The 21954-nt window shown below is 34.4% G+C and overlaps 1 protein-coding gene across 2 annotated transcripts in view; it reads left to right on the top strand.

The window, feature by feature from the left end:
• nkain1 (sodium/potassium transporting ATPase interacting 1) overlaps positions 1 to 21954 on the top strand; it is a 51344-nt gene that overhangs the window by 22050 nt on the left and 7340 nt on the right. For both annotated transcript variants that reach the window (XM_062047254.1, XM_062047253.1), the window contains exons 5-7: positions 1584 to 1781; positions 19874 to 19934; positions 20013 to 20094. In XM_062047254.1, the coding sequence (XP_061903238.1) occupies positions 1584 to 1781; positions 19874 to 19934; positions 20013 to 20094 (341 nt within the window). The remainder of the gene's footprint in view (positions 1 to 1583; positions 1782 to 19873; positions 19935 to 20012; positions 20095 to 21954) is intronic.

The following is a 21954-nucleotide window of genomic DNA, read 5'->3' as shown; positions in this document are numbered from 1 at the left end:
TGCTAACATATTGTGCTAACTTTTTTTTTTTTTTGTGCTAATTTTGTACGATTAAACTGAAAAATCATGGTTTGTGATACTCGGCACTACCATGCACGTTAACTATTACCATACTTGTGAGAACGTTAGCATGCTAATATATTATGCTAACTTTTTTTTGTTTGTTTGTTTGTTGTTATTTTGTTCAAGTGCGTAAAAAAATTGTCTAACTGATTCTTGTTGAGTCTTATAGAAAAAAGGGAAAAAACCCATTTATAAAATAGTTTTTATCGATTTTTGAAAATGTATGAATTTTTTAGAATTGGGGTGATTAAGAATGTTGTTTTTAATATATTAGCATGCTAACATATTATGCTAACTTTTTTTTTTGTTGCTAATTTTGTATGATTAAACTGAAAAATCATGGTTTGTGATACTCGGCGCTGCCATGCACATTAACTATTGCCGTACTTGTGACGAACGTTAGCATGCTAACATATTATGCTAACTTTTTTTGTTGTTGTTGTTATTGCTAATTTTGTATGATTAAACTGAAAAATCATGGTTTGTGATACTCTGCGATGCTGTGCACGTTAACTATTACCATACTTGTGAGAGCGTTAGCATGCTAACATATTGTACTAACTTTTTTTTTTTTGTGCTAATTTTGTACGATTAAACTGAAAAATCATGGTTTGTGATACTCGCCGCTACCATGCACGTTAACTATTACCATACTTGTGAGAACGTTAGCATGCTAATATATTATGCTAACTTTTTTTGTTGTTGCTAATTTTGTATGATTAAACTGAAAAATCATGGTTTGTGATACTCGGCGCTGCCGTGCACGTTAACTATTACCATACTTGTGAGAACGTTAGCATGCTAACATATTATGTAAACTTTTTTTTTTTGTGCTAATTTTGTACAATTAAACTGAAAAATCATGGTTTGTGATACTCGGCGCTACCATGCACGTTAGTGAGACCGTTAGCATGCTAATATATTATGCTAACTTTTTTTTTTCATGAAATGCTTAGTCATTCACAAACAAGGATGGGGCGAGGGTCACCAGTTTGTCAACAAATGCGTGAGCAAATTGTCCCAACAGTTTAAGAACAACAACCAGCTATTGCAAGGAATTTAGGGATTTCACCATCTACGCTCCGTAATATCATCGAAAGGTTCAGAGAATCTGGAGAAATCACCGCATGTAAGCGACATCAGTGTGTAAAGGATATCACCACATGGGCTCAGGAACACTTGAGAAAACCACTGTCAGTAACTACAGTTGGTCGCTTCACCTGTAAGTGCAAGCTAAGACTCTACAATGTGAAGCAACAGCCATTTATCAACAACACCCAGAAACGCCGCCGGCTTCGCTGGGCCCGAGCTCCTTTACGCTTTTGTACGTTTTTAAAAGATCCTTAACATTATTTAAAAAGTAAATTAATGAATTCTTATTTATATACTTTTGACCAATATTGGTATCAATATTTCCTATTTTTAATCACACCGGAATGTTTGAAATTGTGCGGCCATGGTCTGATGGTGAAGAAGACTTACCCCCCCAGTGGTATGGATGTGTGTGTGTGTCCAAGCAGGACAGGGACTTCCTCATGACGTTCAACACGTCCCTGCATCGTTCATGGTGGATGGAGCACGGTCCCGGTTGCCTAGTGACTCCCGTGCTGGACTCGCACCTGGCCCCCGACGACCACCACGTCATCACCGTGTCCGGGTGTCTCCTGGACTACCAGTACATGGAGGTGCTGAGTTCGGCCGTTCAGATCCTGCTGGCGGTACGTACAGCCCACACGCCAGGTCAAAGGGCCCCCCCGGCTTGTTTTTTATCTGGAACATTCTTCAATTTAACTTCAAAACTAGAAAAAAACTTTGATTCAGAATGAATGCTTAATCGCAAAATTGCTTGTGAATCAATTTTTTTCCAGCATTTTTTTCTCAGTTTGTAGTCGGTTCTATACTTGCTGCGAGTTTCTCCTCGAATCCAATAGTGTTTCTCACCTTCTTTATCGAAGTGCTGGCACTCGCAACTTTCTTTGGCCCCGCGGTGGCTTATTTTGCCGTCGTACGCAGCGACTGAATCACCCTGGGCTAGGGATAGTTACAAGTGCGATACTGTTTTGGCACTCACCGATTCACGTAAAAAACCCAACGGTGCCATGTTGTGATACCCGGTTGCCGGCCCATCGCGATTGGCGGTCACTCCAGCAGCACTGAGAGCCAACTCGGCCAAACCACCGCCAGGTAATGGCGCAACTTCCAATGCCGACAAAGAAATTGACTCAAAGAACGCCCCACTGTCAGTAAAGTAAGGCTCCACTTCTCCAAAAATGTGCTAGCGTGATGCTAACATACATTGCCTTTGCAATTGACATGCTACTGATTAGCATTAGCGATTTTACATGGCGATTTCAACTCCTCCAAATGTATTAATAATAACTACAACTAAGATGCACGCTACAATTAAACAGCTGGTGCGTAATAAGTACAATACTTACAGTATCAACACTTTTTAGGGCGCAACGAAAAACTAGATCCAGCAAAAACGCCTGCCTAGCCATTACATCATAAAGTATACACTACTTGGAACTGTAAGTAACTTTGAGTTTGGCTAAACTTTTCCAAAAATGTGCTAGCGTGATGCTAACATACATTGGCTTTGCTATTGACATGCTACTGGTTAGCATTAGCGATTTTACGTGGCGATTTCAACTCCTCCAAATGTGTTAATAATAACTACAACTAAGATGCACGCTACAATTAAACAGCTGGTGCGTAATAAGTACAATACTTACAGTATTAACACTTTTTAGGGCGCAACGAAAAACTAGATCCAGCAAAAACGCCTGCCTAGCCATTACATCATAAAGTATACACTACTTGGAACTGTAAGTAACTGTGAGTTTGGCTAAACTTTTCCAAAAATGTGCTAGCGTGATGCTAACATACATTGCCTTTGCAATTGACATGCTACTGATTAGCATTAGCGATTTTACATGGCAATTTCAATTCCTCAAATGTGTTAATAATAACTACAATTAAGTTGCACGCTACAATTAAACAGTTGGTGCGTAATAAGTACAATACTTACAGTATTAACACTTTTTAGGGCGCAACGAAAAACTAGATCCAACAAGAACAACTACCTAGCCATTACATCATAAAGTATACACTACTTGGAACTGTAAGTAACTGTGAGTTTGGCTAAACTTTTCCAAAAATGTGCTAGCATGATGCTAACATACATTGGCTTTGCTATTGACATGCTACTGGTTAGCATTAGCGATTTTACATGGCAATTTCAACTCCTCCAAATGTGTTAATAATAACTACAACTAAGATGCACGCTACAATTAAACAGCTGGTGCGTAATAAGTACAATACTTACAGTATTAACACTTTTTAGGGCGCAACGAAAAGCTAGATCCAGCAAAAACGACTGCCTAGCCATTACATCATAAAGTATACACTACTGTCATCTAACGTGTTGGACTTGGAACTGTAAGTAACTGTTACTGTAAATATGGCTCCACTTTTCCAAAAATGTGCTAGCTTGATGCTAATATACATTGCCTTTGCTATTGACATTGACATGCTAGCTTATGTAACGAAATTTTGTTCTTATCTGTGCTGTAAAGTTCAAATTTGAATGACAATAAAAAGGAAGTCTAAGTCTAAGTCTACTGATTAGCATTAGCGATTTTACATGGCGATTTCAGTTCCTCCAAATGTGTTGATAATAACTACAACTAAGTTGCACGCTACAATCAAACAGCTGGTGCGTAACAAGTGCAATACTTACAGTATTAACACTTTTTAGGGCGCAACAAAAACCTAGATCCAGCAAAAACGTAACTGACTACTGTCACCTAACGTGTTGGACTTGGAACTGCAAGTAACTGTTACTGTAAATGTGGCTCCACTTTTCCAAAAATGTGCTAGCTTGATGCTAATATACATTGCCTTTGCTATTGACATGCTACTGATTAGCATTAGCGATTTTACATGGCGATTTCAACTCCTCCAAATGTGTTAATAATAACTACAACTAAGTGGCACGCTACAATTAAACAGCTGGTGCGTAATAAGTACAATACTTACAGTATTAACACTTTTTACGGCGCAACAAAAACCTAGATCCAGCAAAAACAGAACTGACTAGCCAACACACCATAAAGTATACACTACTGTCATCTAATGTGTTGGACTTGGAACTGTACGTAACGGTTACTGTGAGTATGGCTCCACTTTTCCAAAAATGTGCTAGCGTGATGCTAACATACATTGGCTTTGCTATTGACATGCTACTGGTTAGCATTAGCGACTTTACATGGCGATTTCAACTCCTCCAAATGTGTTAATGGACACTACAACTAAGATGCACATTACAGTCAAACAGTTGGTGCGTAATAAGTGCAATACTTACAGTATTAACACCTTTTAGGGCGCAACAAAAACCTAGATCCAGCAAAAACGGAACTGACTAGCCAACACACCATAATGTATAAACTACTGTCATCTAATGTGTTGGACTTGGAACTGTAAGTAACTGTAACTGTGAGTATGCCTCCACTTTTCCAAAAACATGCTAGCGTGATGCTAACATACATTGCCTTTGCTATTGACATGCTACTGATTAGCATTAGCGATTTTACATGGCGATTTCAACTCCTCCAAATGTATTAATGGACACTACAACTAAGATGCACGCTACAATTAAACAGCTGGTGCGTAATATTTACAATATTTACAGTATTAACACTTTTTAGGCGCAACAAAAACCATGAAAACACACCTTAAAATATACACTACTGCCATCTAATGTCTTGGACTTGCAACTTAATGTCATACTTGCACATTTGACTCAGAAATGTCTTAATAAAACAAGCAGTTAAAAATATCATTGTTTTAAATATAGCAATAAAAATGAGATGTTATCATCAAAAAACAATAGATATTTATTAACATATAAAAGGACAGGTAAAGCCTTTATTGAGTGTTGGCTTAGACTGAATTAGTTCCTAGGTTCCCTGAAGGCAACATGATATTCCCTTGCTGGTTGGTCTGTCATGAGGCCACGCCCCTCGTAAATGATTTAGAATCGTGATGAATAAGAATCGCCATTCTGACGGGAATCACATTTTTTGTGCACCACTAATATTTTTTAGGAGTGTGAATCTTTAAACACCTAACTTTTGGTGTGATTCCGATTCCTGCGGTGACGATTCCATTCAGAATCAATTCTTGATTCAACACGATTCTCGATTGAAATCAATTCTCGATTCAACACGATTCTCGATTCAAACAGATTCTTGATTCAAACCAATTCTCAAATCAATTCTCGATTCTACACGATTTTTGATTCAAACAGATTCTCGATTCAAGTCAATTCTCGATTCAACACGATTCTTGATTCAAACAGATTCTCGATTCAAACAGATTCACGATTCAACACGATTCTCGATTCAAATCAAGTCTCGATGCTACACGATTCTTAATTCAAACAGATTCTTGATTCAAATCAAGTCTCGATTCAACACGATTCTTGGTTCAAACAGATTCTCGATTCAAAACGATTCTCGATTCAAATCAATTGTTGATTTAAACAGATTCTCGATTCAACACGATTCTTGATTCAAATCAATTCTTGATTCAACACGATTCTGGATTCAAACCGATACTCAATTCAAATCAATTCTCGATTCAACACGATTCTCGATTCAAACAGATTCTTAATACAAATTAAGTCTCGATTCAACACGATTCTGGATTCAAACCGATTCTCAATTCAAATAAATTCTCGATTCAACACGATTTTTGATTAAAATCAAGTCTCGATTCTACACAATTCTCGATTCAAACAGATTCTTGATGCAAATCAAGTCTCGATTAAACACGATTCTTGGTTCAAATCAATTGTTGATTCAAACAGATAATCGATTAAACACGATTCTTGATTCAAATAAATTCTTGATTCAACACGATTCTGGATTCAAATCAATTCTCAATTCAAACTGATTCTCAATTCAAGTCAATTCTCGATTCAACACGATTCTCGATTCAAATCAAGTCTCGGTTCAAACAGATTCTCGATTCAAATCAATTGTTGATTCAAACAGATAATCGATTCAACACGATTATTGATTCAAATCAATTCTTGATTCAACATGATTCTGGATTCAAATCAATTCTAGATTCAAACCGATTCTCAATTCAAGACAATTCTCGATTCAACACGATTCTTGATTCAAATCAAGTCTCGATTCAACACGATTCTCGATTCAACACGATTTTTGATTAAAATCAAGTCTCGATTCTACACAATTCTCGATTCAAACAGATTCTTGATTCAAATCAAGTCTCGATTCAACACGATTCTTGATTCTAATCAATTGTTGATTCAAACAGATAATCGATCCAACACGATTCTTGATTCAAATCAATTCTTGATTCAACATGATTCTGGATTCAAATCTATTCTCGATTCAAACCGATTCTCAATTCAAGGCAATTCTCGATTCAACACGATTCTTGATTCAAATCAAGTCTCGATTCAACACGATTCTCGATTCAACACGATTTTTGATTAAAATCAAGTCTCGATTCTACACAATTCTCGATTCAAACAGATTCTTGATTCAAATCAAGTCTCGATTCAACACGATTCTTGGTTCTAATCAATTGTTGATTCAAACAGATAATCGATTCAACACGATTCTTGATTCAACTCAATTCGTGTTTCAACACGATTCTGGATTCAAATCAATTCTCGATTCAAACTGATTCTAAATTCAAGTCAATTCTCGATTCAACACGATTCTCGATTCAAATCAAGTCTCGATTCAACACGATTCTCGATTCAAACAGATTGTTGATTCAAATTAAGTCTCGATTCAACACGATTCTTGGTTCAAACAGATTCTTGATTCAACACGATTTTTGATTCAAATCCAGTCTCGATTCTACACAATTCTCAATTCAAACAGATTCTTGATTCAAATCAAGTCTCGATTCAACACGATTCTTGGTTCAAACAGATTCTCGATTCAAATCAATTGTTGATTCAAACAGATTATTGATTCAACACGATTCTTGATTCAAATCAATTCTTGATTCAACACGATTCTGGATTCAAATCAATTCTCGATTCAAACCGATTCTCAATACAAGTCAATTCTCGATTCAACACGATTCTTGATTCAAATCAAGTCTCGATTCAACACGATTTTTGATTAAAATCAAGTCTCGATTCTCCACAATTCTCGATTCAAACAGATTCTTGATTCAAATCAAGTCTTGATTCAACACGATTCTTGGTTCAAACAGATTCTCGATTCAAATCAATTGTTGATTCAAACAGATTATCGATTCAACACGATTCTTGATTCAAATCAATTCTTGATTCAACACGATTCTGGATTCAAATCAATTCTCGATTTAAACCGATATTCTCAATTCAAGTCAATTCTCGATTCAACACGATTCTTGATTCAAATCAAGTCTCGATTCAACACGATTCTTGGTTCAAACAGATTCTCGATTCAAATCAATTGTTGATTCAAACAGATTCTCGATTCAACACAATTCTCGATTCTGATTATTGTTGAGTCTTATAGAAAAAAGGGAAAAAAAACATTTATAAAATTGTTTTTATCGATTTTTGAAAATGAATGAGTTGTTTAGAATGGAGGTGATTTAAGAATGTTTTTGTGCACCGTTAATAGGTTAGGTTCATTATCACCATACTTGTGAGAACGTTAGCATGCTAACATGTTATGCTAACTTTTTTTTTTTTTTGCTAACTTTGTACGATTAAACTGAAAAATCATGGTTTGTGATACTCGGCGCTACCATGCACGTTAACTATTACCATACTTGTGAGAACGTTAGCATGCTAACATATTATGCTAACTTTATTTTTTATTTTTTTTGCTAATTTTGTACGATTAAACTGAAAAATCATGGTTTGTGATACTCGGCGCTACCATGCACGTTAACTATTACCATACTTGTGAGAACGTTAGCATGCTAACATATTATGCTAACTTTATTTTTTTTGCTAATTTTGTACGATTAAACTGAAAAATCATGGTTTGTGATACTCGGCGCTACCATGCACGTTAACTATTACCATACTTGTGAGAACGTTAGCATGCTAACATATTATGCTAACTTTATTTTTTATTTTTTTTGCTAATTTTGTACGATTAAACTGAAAAATCATGGTTTGTGATACTCGGCGCTACCATGCACGTTAACTATTACCATACTTGTGAGAACGTTAGTGCTAACATGTTATGCTAACTTTTTTTTTTTTTTGTGCTAATTTTGTACGATTAAACTGAAAAATCATGGTTTGTGATACTCGGCGCTACCATGCGCGTTAACTATTACCATACTTGTGAGAACGTTAGCATGCTAACATATTATGCTAACTTTTTTTTTTTTTTGTGCTAATTTTGTACGATTAAACTGAAAAATCATGGTTTGTGATACTCGGCGCTACCATGCACGTTAACTATTACCATACTTGTGAGAACGTTAGCATGCTAACATATTATGCTAACTTTTTTTTTTTTTTTGTGCTAATTTTGTACGATTAAACTGAAAAATCATGGTTTGTGATACTCGGCGCTACCATGCACGTTAACTATTACCATACTTGTGAGAACGTTAGCATGCTAACATATTATGCTAACTTTATTTTTTTTGCTAATTTTGTACGATTAAACTGAAAAATCATGGTTTGTGATACTCGGCGCTACCATGCACGTTAACTATTACCATACTTGTGAGAACGTTAGCATGCTAACATATTATGCTAACTTTATTTTTTATTTTTTTTGCTAATTTTGTACGATTAAACTGAAAAATCATGGTTTGTGATACTCGGCGCTACCATGCACGTTAACTATTACCATACTTGTGAGAACGTTAGCATGCTAACATATTATGCTAACTTTATTTTTTATTTTTTTTGCTAATTTTGTACGATTAAACTGAAAAATCATGGTTTGTGATACTCGGCGCTACCATGCACGTTAACTATTACCATACTTGTGAGAACGTTAGTGCTAACATGTTATACTAACTTTTTTTTTTTTTTGTGCTAATTTTGTACGATTAAACTGAAAAATCATGGTTTGTGATACTCGGCGCTACCATGCACGTTAACTATTACCATACTTGTGAGAACGTTAGCATGCTAACATAGTGTGCTAACTTCTTTTTTTTTTTTGTGTTAATTTTGTACGATTAAACTGAAAAATCATGGTTTGTGATACTCGGCGCTACCATGCACGTTAACTATTACCATACTTGTGAGAACGTTAGCATGCTAACATATTATGCTAACTTTATTTTTTATTTTTTTTGCTAATTTTGTACGATTAAACTGAAAAATCATGGTTTGTGATACTCGGCGCTACCATGCACGTTAACTATTACCATACTTGTGAGAACGTTAGCATGCTAACATATTATGCTAACTTTTTTTTTTTTTGCTAACTTTGTACGATTAAACTGAAAAATCATGGTTTGTGATACTCGGCGCTACCATGCACGTTAACTATTACCACACTTGTGAGAACGTTAGCATGCTAACATATTATGCTAACTTTATTTTTTATTTTTTTTGCTAATTTTGTACGATTAAACTGAAAAATCATGGTTTGTGATACTCGGCGCTACCATGCACGTTAACTATTACCATACTTGTGAGAACGTTAGCATGCTAACATAGTGTGCTAACTTTTTTTTTTTTTTTTTGTGCTAATTTTGTACGATTAAACTGAAAAATCATGGTTTGTGATACTCGGCGCTACCATGCACGTTAACTATTACCATACTTGTGAGAACGTTAGCATGCTAACATATTATGCTAACTTTATTTTTTATTTTTTTTTCTAATTTTGTACGATTAAACTGAAAAATCATGGTTTGTGATACTCGGCGCTACCATGCTCGTTAACTATTACCATACTTGTGAGAACGTTAGCATGCTAACATATTATGCTAACTTTATTTTTTTTGCTAATTTTGTACGATTAAACTGAAAAATCATGGTTTGTGATACTCGGCGCTACCATGCACGTTAACTATTACCATACTTGTGAGAACGTTAGCATGCTAACATATTATGCTAACTTTTTTTTTTTTTTTTTTTTTGCTAACTTTGTACGATTAAACTGAAAAATAATGGTTTGTGATACTCGGCGCTACCATGCACCTTAACTATTACCATACTTGTGAGAACGTTAGCATGCTAACATATTATGCTAACTTTTTTTTTTTTTTGTGTGCTAATTTTGTACAATTAAACTGAAAAATCATGGTTTGTGATACTCGGCGCTACCATGCACGTTAACTATTACCATACTTGTGAGAACGTTAGCATGCTAACATATTATGCTAACTTTTTTTTTTTTTGTGCTAATTTTGTACGATTAAACTGAAAAATCATGGTTTGTGATACTCGGCGCTACCATGCACCTTAACTATTACCATACTTGTGAGAACGTTAGCATGCTAACATATTATGCTAACTTTTTTTTTTTTTTTTGTGCTAATTTTGTACGATTAAACTGAAAAATCATGGTTTGTGATACTCGGCGCTACCATGCACGTTAACTATTACCATACTTGTGAGAACGTTAGCATGCTAACATATTATGCTAACTTTATTTTTTATTTTTTTGCTAATTTTGTACGATTAAACTGAAAAATCATGGTTTGTGATACTCGGCGCTACCATGCACGTTAACTATTACCATACTTGTGAGAACGTTAGCATGCTAACATATTATGCTAACTTTTTTTTTTTTTTTGTGCTAATTTTGTACGATTAAACTGAAAAATCATGGTTTGTGATACTCGGCGCTACCATGCACGTTAACTATTACCATGCTTGTGAGAATGTTAGCATGCTAACATATTATGCTAACTTTATTTTTATTTTTCTTTGCTAATTTTGTACGATTAAACTGAAAAATCATGGTTTGTGATACTCAGCGCTGCCGTGCATGTTAACTATTACCATACTTGTGAGAACGTTAGCATGCTAACATATTATGCTAACTTTATTTTTTTTGCTAATTTTGTACGATTAAACTGAAAAATCATGGTTTGTGATACTCGGCGCTACCATGCACGTTAACTATTACCATACTTGTGAGAACGTTAGCATGCTAACATATTATGCTAACTTTATTTTTTATTTTTTTTGCTAATTTTGTACGATTAAACTGAAAAATCATGGTTTGTGATACTCGGCGCTACCATGCACGTTAACTATTACCATACTTGTGAGAACGTTAGCATGCTAACATATTATGCTAACTTTTTTTTTTTTTTTTTTTTGCTAACTTTGTACGATTAAACTGAAAAATCATGGTTTGTGATACTCGGCGCTACCATGCACCTTAACTATTACCATACTTGTGAGAACGTTAGCATGCTAACATAGTGTGCTAACTTTTTTTTTTTTTTTGTGCTAATTTTGTACGATTAAACTGAAAAATCATGGTTTGTGATACTCGGCGCTACCATGCACGTTAACTATTACCATACTTGTGAGAACGTTAGCATGCTAACATATTATGCTAACTTTTTTTTTTTTTTTGTGCTAATTTTGTACGATTAAACTGAAAAATCATGGTTTGTGATACTCGGCGCTACCATGCACGTTAACTATTACCATACTTGTGAGAACGTTAGCATGCTAACATATTATGCTAACTTTTTTTTTTTTTGTGCTAATTTTGTACGATTAAACTGAAAAATCATGGTTTGTGATACTCGGCGCTACCATGCACGTTAACTATTACCATACTTGTGAGAACGTTAGCATGCTAACATATTATGCTAACTTTTTTTTTTTTTGTGTGCTAATTTTGTACGATTAAACTGAAAAATCATGGTTTGTGATACTCAGCGCTGCCGTGCACATTAACTATTACCATACTTGTGAGAACGTTAGCATGCTAACATATTATGCTAACTTTTTTTTTTTTTTTGCTAACTTTGTACGATTAAACTGAAAAATCATGGTTTGTGATACTCGGCGCTACCATGCACGTTAACTATTACCATACTTGTGAGAACGTTAGCATGCTAACATATTATGCTAACTTTTTTTTTTTTTGCTAACTTTGTACGATTAAACTGAAAAATCATGGTTTGTGATACTCGGCGCTACCATGCACGTTAACTATTACCATACTTGTGAGAACGTTAGCATGCTAACATATTATGCTAACTTTTTGTTTTGTTTTTTTTTGCTAACTTTGTACGATTAAACTGAAAAATCATGGTTTGTGATACTCGGCGCTACCATGCACGTTAACTATTACCATACTTGTGAGAACGTTAGCATGCTAACATATTATGCTAACTTTTTTTTTTTTTTGTGCTAATTTTGTACGATTAAACTGAAAAATCATGGTTTGTGATACTCGGCGCTACCATGCACGTTAACTATTACCATACTTGTGAGAACGTTAGCATGCTAACATATTATGCTAACTTTTTTTTTTTTTGCTAACTTTGTACGATTAAACTGAAAAATCATGGTTTGTGATACTCGGCGCTACCATGCGCGTTAACTATTACCATACTTGTGAGAACGTTAGCATGCTAACATATTATGCTAACTTTTCTTTTTTGTGCTAATTTTGTACGATTAAACTGAAAAATCATGGTTTGTGATACTCAGCGCTGCCGTGCACGTTAACTATTACCATACTTGTGAGAACGTTAGCATGCTAACATAGTGTGCTAACTTTTTTTTTTTTTTTTTGTGCTAATTTTGTACGATTAAACTGAAAAATCATGGTTTGTGATACTCGGCGCTACCATGCACGTTAACTATTACCATACTTGTGAGAACGTTAGCATGCTAACATATTATGCTAACTTTATTTTTTATTTTTTTTTCTAATTTTGTACGATTAAACTGAAAAATCATGGTTTGTGATACTCGGCGCTACCATGCTCGTTAACTATTACCATACTTGTGAGAACGTTAGCATGCTAACATATTATGCTAACTTTATTTTTTTTGCTAATTTTGTACGATTAAACTGAAAAATCATGGTTTGTGATACTCGGCGCTACCATGCACGTTAACTATTACCATACTTGTGAGAACGTTAGCATGCTAACATATTATGCTAACTTTTTTTTTTTTTTTTTTTTTGCTAACTTTGTACGATTAAACTGAAAAATAATGGTTTGTGATACTCGGCGCTACCATGCACCTTAACTATTACCATACTTGTGAGAACGTTAGCATGCTAACATATTATGCTAACTTTTTTTTTTTTTTGTGTGCTAATTTTGTACAATTAAACTGAAAAATCATGGTTTGTGATACTCGGCGCTACCATGCACGTTAACTATTACCATACTTGTGAGAACGTTAGCATGCTAACATATTATGCTAACTTTTTTTTTTTTTGTGCTAATTTTGTACGATTAAACTGAAAAATCATGGTTTGTGATACTCGGCGCTACCATGCACCTTAACTATTACCATACTTGTGAGAACGTTAGCATGCTAACATATTATGCTAACTTTTTTTTTTTTTTTTGTGCTAATTTTGTACGATTAAACTGAAAAATCATGGTTTGTGATACTCGGCGCTACCATGCACGTTAACTATTACCATACTTGTGAGAACGTTAGCATGCTAACATATTATGCTAACTTTATTTTTTATTTTTTTGCTAATTTTGTACGATTAAACTGAAAAATCATGGTTTGTGATACTCGGCGCTACCATGCACGTTAACTATTACCATACTTGTGAGAACGTTAGCATGCTAACATATTATGCTAACTTTTTTTTTTTTTTTGTGCTAATTTTGTACGATTAAACTGAAAAATCATGGTTTGTGATACTCGGCGCTACCATGCACGTTAACTATTACCATACTTGTGAGAATGTTAGCATGCTAACATATTATGCTAACTTTATTTTTATTTTTCTTTGCTAATTTTGTACGATTAAACTGAAAAATCATGGTTTGTGATACTCAGCGCTGCCGTGCATGTTAACTATTACCATACTTGTGAGAACGTTAGCATGCTAACATATTATGCTAACTTTATTTTTTTTGCTAATTTTGTACGATTAAACTGAAAAATCATGGTTTGTGATACTCGGCGCTACCATGCACGTTAACTATTACCATACTTGTGAGAACGTTAGCATGCTAACATATTATGCTAACTTTATTTTTTATTTTTTTTGCTAATTTTGTACGATTAAACTGAAAAATCATGGTTTGTGATACTCGGCGCTACCATGCACGTTAACTATTACCATACTTGTGAGAACGTTAGCATGCTAACATATTATGCTAACTTTTTTTTTTTTTTTTTTTTTTGCTAACTTTGTACGATTAAACTGAAAAATCATGGTTTGTGATACTCGGCGCTACCATGCACCTTAACTATTACCATACTTGTGAGAACGTTAGCATGCTAACATAGTGTGCTAACTTTTTTTTTTTTTTTGTGCTAATTTTGTACGATTAAACTGAAAAATCATGGTTTGTGATACTCGGCGCTACCATGCACGTTAACTATTACCATACTTGTGAGAACGTTAGCATGCTAACATATTATGCTAACTTTATTTTTTATTTTTTTTGCTAATTTTGTACGATTAAACTGAAAAATCATGGTTTGTGATACTCGGCGCTACCATGCACGTTAACTATTACCATACTTGTGAGAACGTTAGCATGCTAACATATTATGCTAACTTTTTTTTTTTTTTTTTTTTTTGCTAACTTTGTACGATTAAACTGAAAAATCATGGTTTGTGATACTCGGCGCTACCATGCACCTTAACTATTACCATACTTGTGAGAACGTTAGCATGCTAACATAGTGTGCTAACTTTTTTTTTTTTTTTGTGCTAATTTTGTACGATTAAACTGAAAAATCATGGTTTGTGATACTCGGCGCTACCATGCACGTTAACTATTACCATACTTGTGAGAACGTTAGCATGCTAACATATTATGCTAACTTTTTTTTTTTTTTGTGCTAATTTTGTACGATTAAACTGAAAAATCATGGTTTGTGATACTCGGCGCTACCATGCACGTTAACTATTACCATACTTGTGAGAACGTTAGCATGCTAACATATTATGCTAACTTTTTTTTTTTTTGTGCTAATTTTGTACGATTAAACTGAAAAATCATGGTTTGTGATACTCGGCGCTACCATGCACGTTAACTATTACCATACTTGTGAGAACGTTAGCATGCTAACATATTATGCTAACTTTTTTTTTTTTTGTGTGCTAATTTTGTACGATTAAACTGAAAAATCATGGTTTGTGATACTCAGCGCTGCCGTGCACATTAACTATTACCATACTTGTGAGAACGTTAGCATGCTAACATATTATGCTAACTTTTTTTTTTTTTTTGCTAACTTTGTACGATTAAACTGAAAAATCATGGTTTGTGATACTCGGCGCTACCATGCACGTTAACTATTACCATACTTGTGAGAACGTTAGCATGCTAACATATTATGCTAACTTTTTTTTTTTTTGCTAACTTTGTACGATTAAACTGAAAAATCATGGTTTGTGATACTCGGCGCTACCATGCACGTTAACTATTACCATACTTGTGAGAACGTTAGCATGCTAACATATTATGCTAACTTTTTGTTTTGTTTTTTTTTGCTAACTTTGTACGATTAAACTGAAAAATCATGGTTTGTGATACTCGGCGCTACCATGCACGTTAACTATTACCATACTTGTGAGAACGTTAGCATGCTAACATATTATGCTAACTTTTTTTTTTTTTTGTGCTAATTTTGTACGATTAAACTGAAAAATCATGGTTTGTGATACTCGGCGCTACCATGCACGTTAACTATTACCATACTTGTGAGAACGTTAGCATGCTAACATATTATGCTAACTTTTTTTTTTTTTGTGCTAATTTTGTACGATTAAACTGAAAAATCATGGTTTGTGATACTCGGCGCTACCATGCACGTTAACTATTACCATACTTGTGAGAACGTTAGCATGCTAACATATTATGCTAACTTTTTTTTTTTTTGTGTGCTAATTTTGTACGATTAAACTGAAAAATCATGGTTTGTGATACTCAGCGCTGCCGTGCACATTAACTATTACCATACTTGTGAGAACGTTAGCATGCTAACATATTATGCTAACTTTTTTTTTTTTTTTGCTAACTTTGTACGATTAAACTGAAAAATCATGGTTTGTGATACTCGGCGCTACCATGCACGTTAACTATTACCATACTTGTGAGAACGTTAGCATGCTAACATATTATGCTAACTTTTTTTTTTTTTGCTAACTTTGTACGATTAAACTGAAAAATCATGGTTTGTGATACTCGGCGCTACCATGCACGTTAACTATTACCATACTTGTGAGAACGTTAGCATGCTAACATATTATGCTAACTTTTTGTTTTGTTTTTTTTTGCTAACTTTGTACGATTAAACTGAAAAATCATGGTTTGTGATACTCGGCGCTACCATGCACGTTAACTATTACCATACTTGTGAGAACGTTAGCATGCTAACATATTATGCTAACTTTTTTTTTTTTTTGTGCTAATTTTGTACGATTAAACTGAAAAATCATGGTTTGTGATACTCGGCGCTACCATGCACGTTAACTATTACCATACTTGTGAGAACGTTAGCATGCTAACATATTATGCTAACTTTTTTTTTTTTTGCTAACTTTGTACGATTAAACTGAAAAATCATGGTTTGTGATACTCGGCGCTACCATGCGCGTTAACTATTACCATACTTGTGAGAACGTTAGCATGCTAACATATTATGCTAACTTTTCTTTTTTGTGCTAATTTTGTACGATTAAACTGAAAAATCATGGTTTGTGATACTCAGCGCTGCCGTGCACGTTAACTATTACCATACTTGTGAGAACGTTAGCATGCTAACATAGTGTGCTAACTTTTTTTCTTTTTTTTTGTGCTAATTTTGTACGATTAAACTGTAAAATCATGGTTTGTGATACTCGGCACTACCATGCACATTAACTATTACCATACTTGTGAGAACGTTAGCATGCTAACATATTATGCTAACTTTATTTTTTTGCTAATTTTGTACGATTAAACTGAAAAATCATGGTTTGTGATACTCGGCGCTACCATGCACGTTAACTATTACCATACTTGTGAGAACGTTAGCATGCTAACATATTATGCTAACTTTTTTTTTTTTTTTTTTGTTGCTAACTTTGTACGATTAAACTGAAAAATCATGGTTTGTGATACTCGGCGCTACCATGCACCTTAACTATTACCATACTTGTGAGAACGTTAGCATGCTAACATATTATGCTAACTTTTTTTTTTTTTTTTGCTAACTTTGTACGATTAAACTGAAAAATCATGGTTTGTGATACTCGGCGCTACCATGCGCGTTAACTATTACCATACTTGTGAGAACGTTAGCATGCTAACATATTATGCTAACTTTTCTTTTTTGTGCTATTTTTGTACGATTAAACTGAAAAATCATGGTTTGTGATACTCAGCGCTGCCGTGCACGTTAACTATTACCATACTTGTGAGAACGTTAGCATGCTAACATAGTGTGCTAACTTTTTTTCTTTTTTTTTGTGCTAATTTTGTACGATTAAACTGTAAAATCATGGTTTGTGATACTCGGCACTACCATGCACATTAACTATTACCATACTTGTGAGAACGTTAGCATGCTAACATATTATGCTAACTTTTCTTTTTTGTGCTAATTTTGTACGATTAAACTGAAAAATCATGGTTTGTGATACTCAGCGCTGCCGTGCACATTAACTATTACCATATTTGTGAGAACGTTAGCATGCTAACATAGTGTGCTAACTTTTTTTTTGTTGCTAATTTTGTACGATTAAACTGAAAAATCATGGTTTGTGATACTCAGCGCTGCCGTGCACATTAACTATTACCATACTTGTGAGAACGTTAGCATGCTAACATAGTGTGCTAACTTTTTTTTTGTTGCTAATTTTGTACGATTAAACTGAAAAATCATGGTTTGTGATACTCGGCGCTACCATGCACGTTAACTATTACCATACTTGTGAGAACGTTAGCATGCTAACATATTATGCTAACTTTTTTTTTTTTGTGTGCTAATTTTGTACGATTAAACTGAAAAATCATGGTTTGTGATACTCGGCGCTACCATGCACGTTAACTATTACCATACTTGTGAGAACGTTAGCATGCTAACATATTATGCTAACTTTTTTTTTTTTTTTTTTTTTTGCTAACTTTGTACGATTAAACTGAAAAATCATGGTTTGTGATACTCGGCGCTACCATGCACGTTAACTATTACCATACTTGTGAGAACGTTAGCATGCTAACATATTATGCTAACTTTATTTTTCATTTTTTTTGCTAATTTTGTACGATTAAACGGAAAAATCATGGTTTGTGATACTCGGCGCTACCATGCACGTTAACTATTACCATACTTGTGAGAACGTTAGCATGCTAACATATTATGCTAACTTTTTTTTTTTTTTTTTTTTTTGCTAACTTTGTACGATTAAACTGAAAAATCATGGTTTGTGATACTCGGCGCTACCATGCACCTTAACTATTACCATACTTGTGAGAACGTTAGCATGCTAACATATTATGCTAACTTTATTTATTTTTTTTGTTGCTAATTTTGTACGATTAAACTGAAAAATCATGGTTTGTGATACTCGGCGCTGCCGTGCACATTAACTATTACCATACTTGTGAGAACGTTAGCATGCTAACATAGTGTGCTAACTTTTTTTTTGTTGCTAATTTTGTACGATTAAACTGAAAAATCATGGTTTGTGATACTCAGCGCTGCCGTGCACATTAACTATTACCATACTTGTGAGAACGTTAGCATGCTAACATAGTGTGCTAACTTTTTTTTTGTTGCTAATTTTGTACGATTAAACTGAAAAATCATGGTTTGTGATACTCGGCGCTACCATGCACGTTAACTATTACCATACTTGTGAGAACGTTAGCATGCTAACATATTATGCTAACTTTTTTTTTTTTGTGTGCTAATTTTGTACGATTAAACTGAAAAATCATGGTTTGTGATACTCGGCGCTACCATGCACGTTAACTATTACCATACTTGTGAGAACGTTAGCATGCTAACATATTATGCTAACTTTTTTTTTTTTTTTTTTTTTTGCTAACTTTGTACGATTAAACTGAAAAATCATGGTTTGTGATACTCGGCGCTACCATGCACGTTAACTATTACCATACTTGTGAGAACGTTAGCATGCTAACATATTATGCTAACTTTATTTTTCATTTTTTTTGCTAATTTTGTACGATTAAACGGAAAAATCATGGTTTGTGATACTCGGCGCTACCATGCACGTTAACTATTACCATACTTGTGAGAACGTTAGCATGCTAACATATTATGCTAACTTTTTTTTTTTTTTTTTTTTTTGCTAACTTTGTACGATTAAACTGAAAAATCATGGTTTGTGATACTCGGCGCTACCATGCACGTTAACTATTACCATACTTGTGAGAACGTTAGCATGCTAACATATTATGCTAACTTTTTTTTTTTTTTTTTTGTGCTAATTTTGTACGATTAAACTGAAAAATCATGGTTTGTGATACTCGGCGCTGCCGACCAAGTTTGATAATTATTAACGCACGTTAGCACGTTAGCTGCTGGCATATTTGCGAGAAATTTAGCATGTTTTATGGTAGCTGTCTTTTGCTAATGCCCAGAGATTCCCAGCCCTGCTGGACAGTCTTGTAACTTGTTGTCACGTCTTGTTGTCCACAGCTCTTTGGCTTGGTGTACGCTTGCTACGTCAGCAAAGTCTTCCAGGACGACGAGGACAGCTGTGAGTGTGCTGACTTCAGTGAGAAGTTATTAGGACTTCATTGAAATAATCCCAAGTCTCCTTCCTTCTCCCGCCAAGTCGACTTCATCGGTGGATTTGACTCGTACGGCTACCAGCCTCCGCAGAAGTCCTCGCACCTGCAGCTGCAGCCGCTTTACACGTCAGTTGCAACTTCTTTATTAGCATGTTAGCTTTCCTGCTCATTTGATATATTTTGTCACTTGGTGAATGCTAACGTTAGTACGGTCAAACATTTTTATAGCTAATTCTGTTGGTATACAATTCAGTCACGCTTTGGCACCTGGTGCATGCTAATGTTAGCAGGCTAACATTTTAAACAAATTACACACCTCAGAGTAATATATTTTGCTACTTGGCACAAATAAAAGTTTGAATTTTAGCATGCTAACAGTAATATTTTAGCTAATTTAGCAGGTACACACTTCAGTTTCATATTTCGGTATTTCACTAATGCTAGCATGCTCGCTTTTTTAGCCCATTTTGCTCATTTTTTTTGTTACCTGATGCATGCTAACGTTAGCAGGCTAGCATTTTAAACAAGTTACACACCTCAGAGTGAAATATTTTGCTACTTGGTGTAGGTAAAAGCTAGCATTTTAGTATGCTAACAGTAATATGTTAGGTATTTTAGATAATTTAGCAGATATGCGCCTCAATTTCATATTTTGGTAATTCACCAATGCTAACTTTAACCATGTTATTGTTAGCATACTCGCTTTTTTAGCACATTTTTCTCATTTTTTTGTTACCTGATGCATGCTAACGTTAGCATGCTAGCATTTTAAACAAATTACACACCTCAGAGTATTATATTTTGGTACTTAACGCAGATAAGAGTTAGCATTTTAGCATGCTAACAGTAATATGTGAGCTATTTTAGCTAATTTAGCAGGTACACACTTCAGTTTCATATTTTGGTGTTTCACTAATGCTAACTGTAAGCATGCTATTGTTAGCATGATACTGTTAGCATACTCGCTTTTTTAGTTCATTTTGCTCATTTTTTTTGTTACCTGATGCATGCTAACGTTAGCAGGCTAGCATTTTAAACAAGTTACACACCTCAGAGTAATATATTTTGCTACTTGGTGTAGGTAAAAGCTAGCATTTTAGTATGCTAACAGTAATATGTTAGGTATTTTAGATAATTTAGCAGATATACGCCTCAATTTCATATTTTGGTAATTCACCAATGCTAACTTTAACCATGTTATTGTTAGCATACTCGCTTTTTTAGCACATTTTGCTCATTTTTTTGTTACCTGATGCATGCTAATGTTAGCAGGCTAGCATTTTAATCAAATTACACACCTCAGAGTAATATATTTTGCTACTTGGCGCAGGTAAAAGCAAAAATTTTAGCATGCTAACAGTAATATGTGAGCTATTTTAGCTAATTTAGCAGGTACACACTTCAGTTTCATATTTTGGTATTTCACAGATGCTAACTGTAAGCATGCTATTGTTAGCATCGTACTTTAAGCATGCTCGCTTTTTTAGCCCATTTTGCTCATTTTTTTTGTTACCTGATGCATGCTAACGTTAGCAGGCTAGCATTTTAAACAAGTTACACACCTCAGAGTAATATATTTTGCTACTTGGTGTAGGTAAAAGCTAGCATTTTAGTATGCTAACAGTAATATGTTAGGTATTTTAGATAATTTAGCAGATATACGCCTCAATTTCATATTTTGGTAATTCACCAATGCTAACTTTAACCATGTTATTGTTAGCATACTCGCTTTTTTAGCACATTTTGCTCATTTTTTTGTTACCTGATGCATGCTAACGTTAGCATGCTAGCATTTTAAACAAATTACACACCTCAGAGTATTATATTTTGGTACTTAACGCAGATAAGAGTTAGCATTTTAGCATGCTAACAGTAATATGTGAGCTATTTTAGCTAATTTAGCAGGTACACACTTTAGTTTCATATTTTGGTGTTTCACTAATGCTAACTGTAAGCATGCTATTGTTAGCATCATACTGTTAGCAT

Source organism: Entelurus aequoreus, linkage group LG05 (assembly GCF_033978785.1).
Source record: "Entelurus aequoreus isolate RoL-2023_Sb linkage group LG05, RoL_Eaeq_v1.1, whole genome shotgun sequence".
NCBI lineage: Eukaryota > Metazoa > Chordata > Actinopteri > Syngnathiformes > Syngnathidae > Entelurus > Entelurus aequoreus.
Note: the sequence above shows the minus strand (reverse complement) of the source record. Positions and strands in the feature narration are given on the sequence as shown.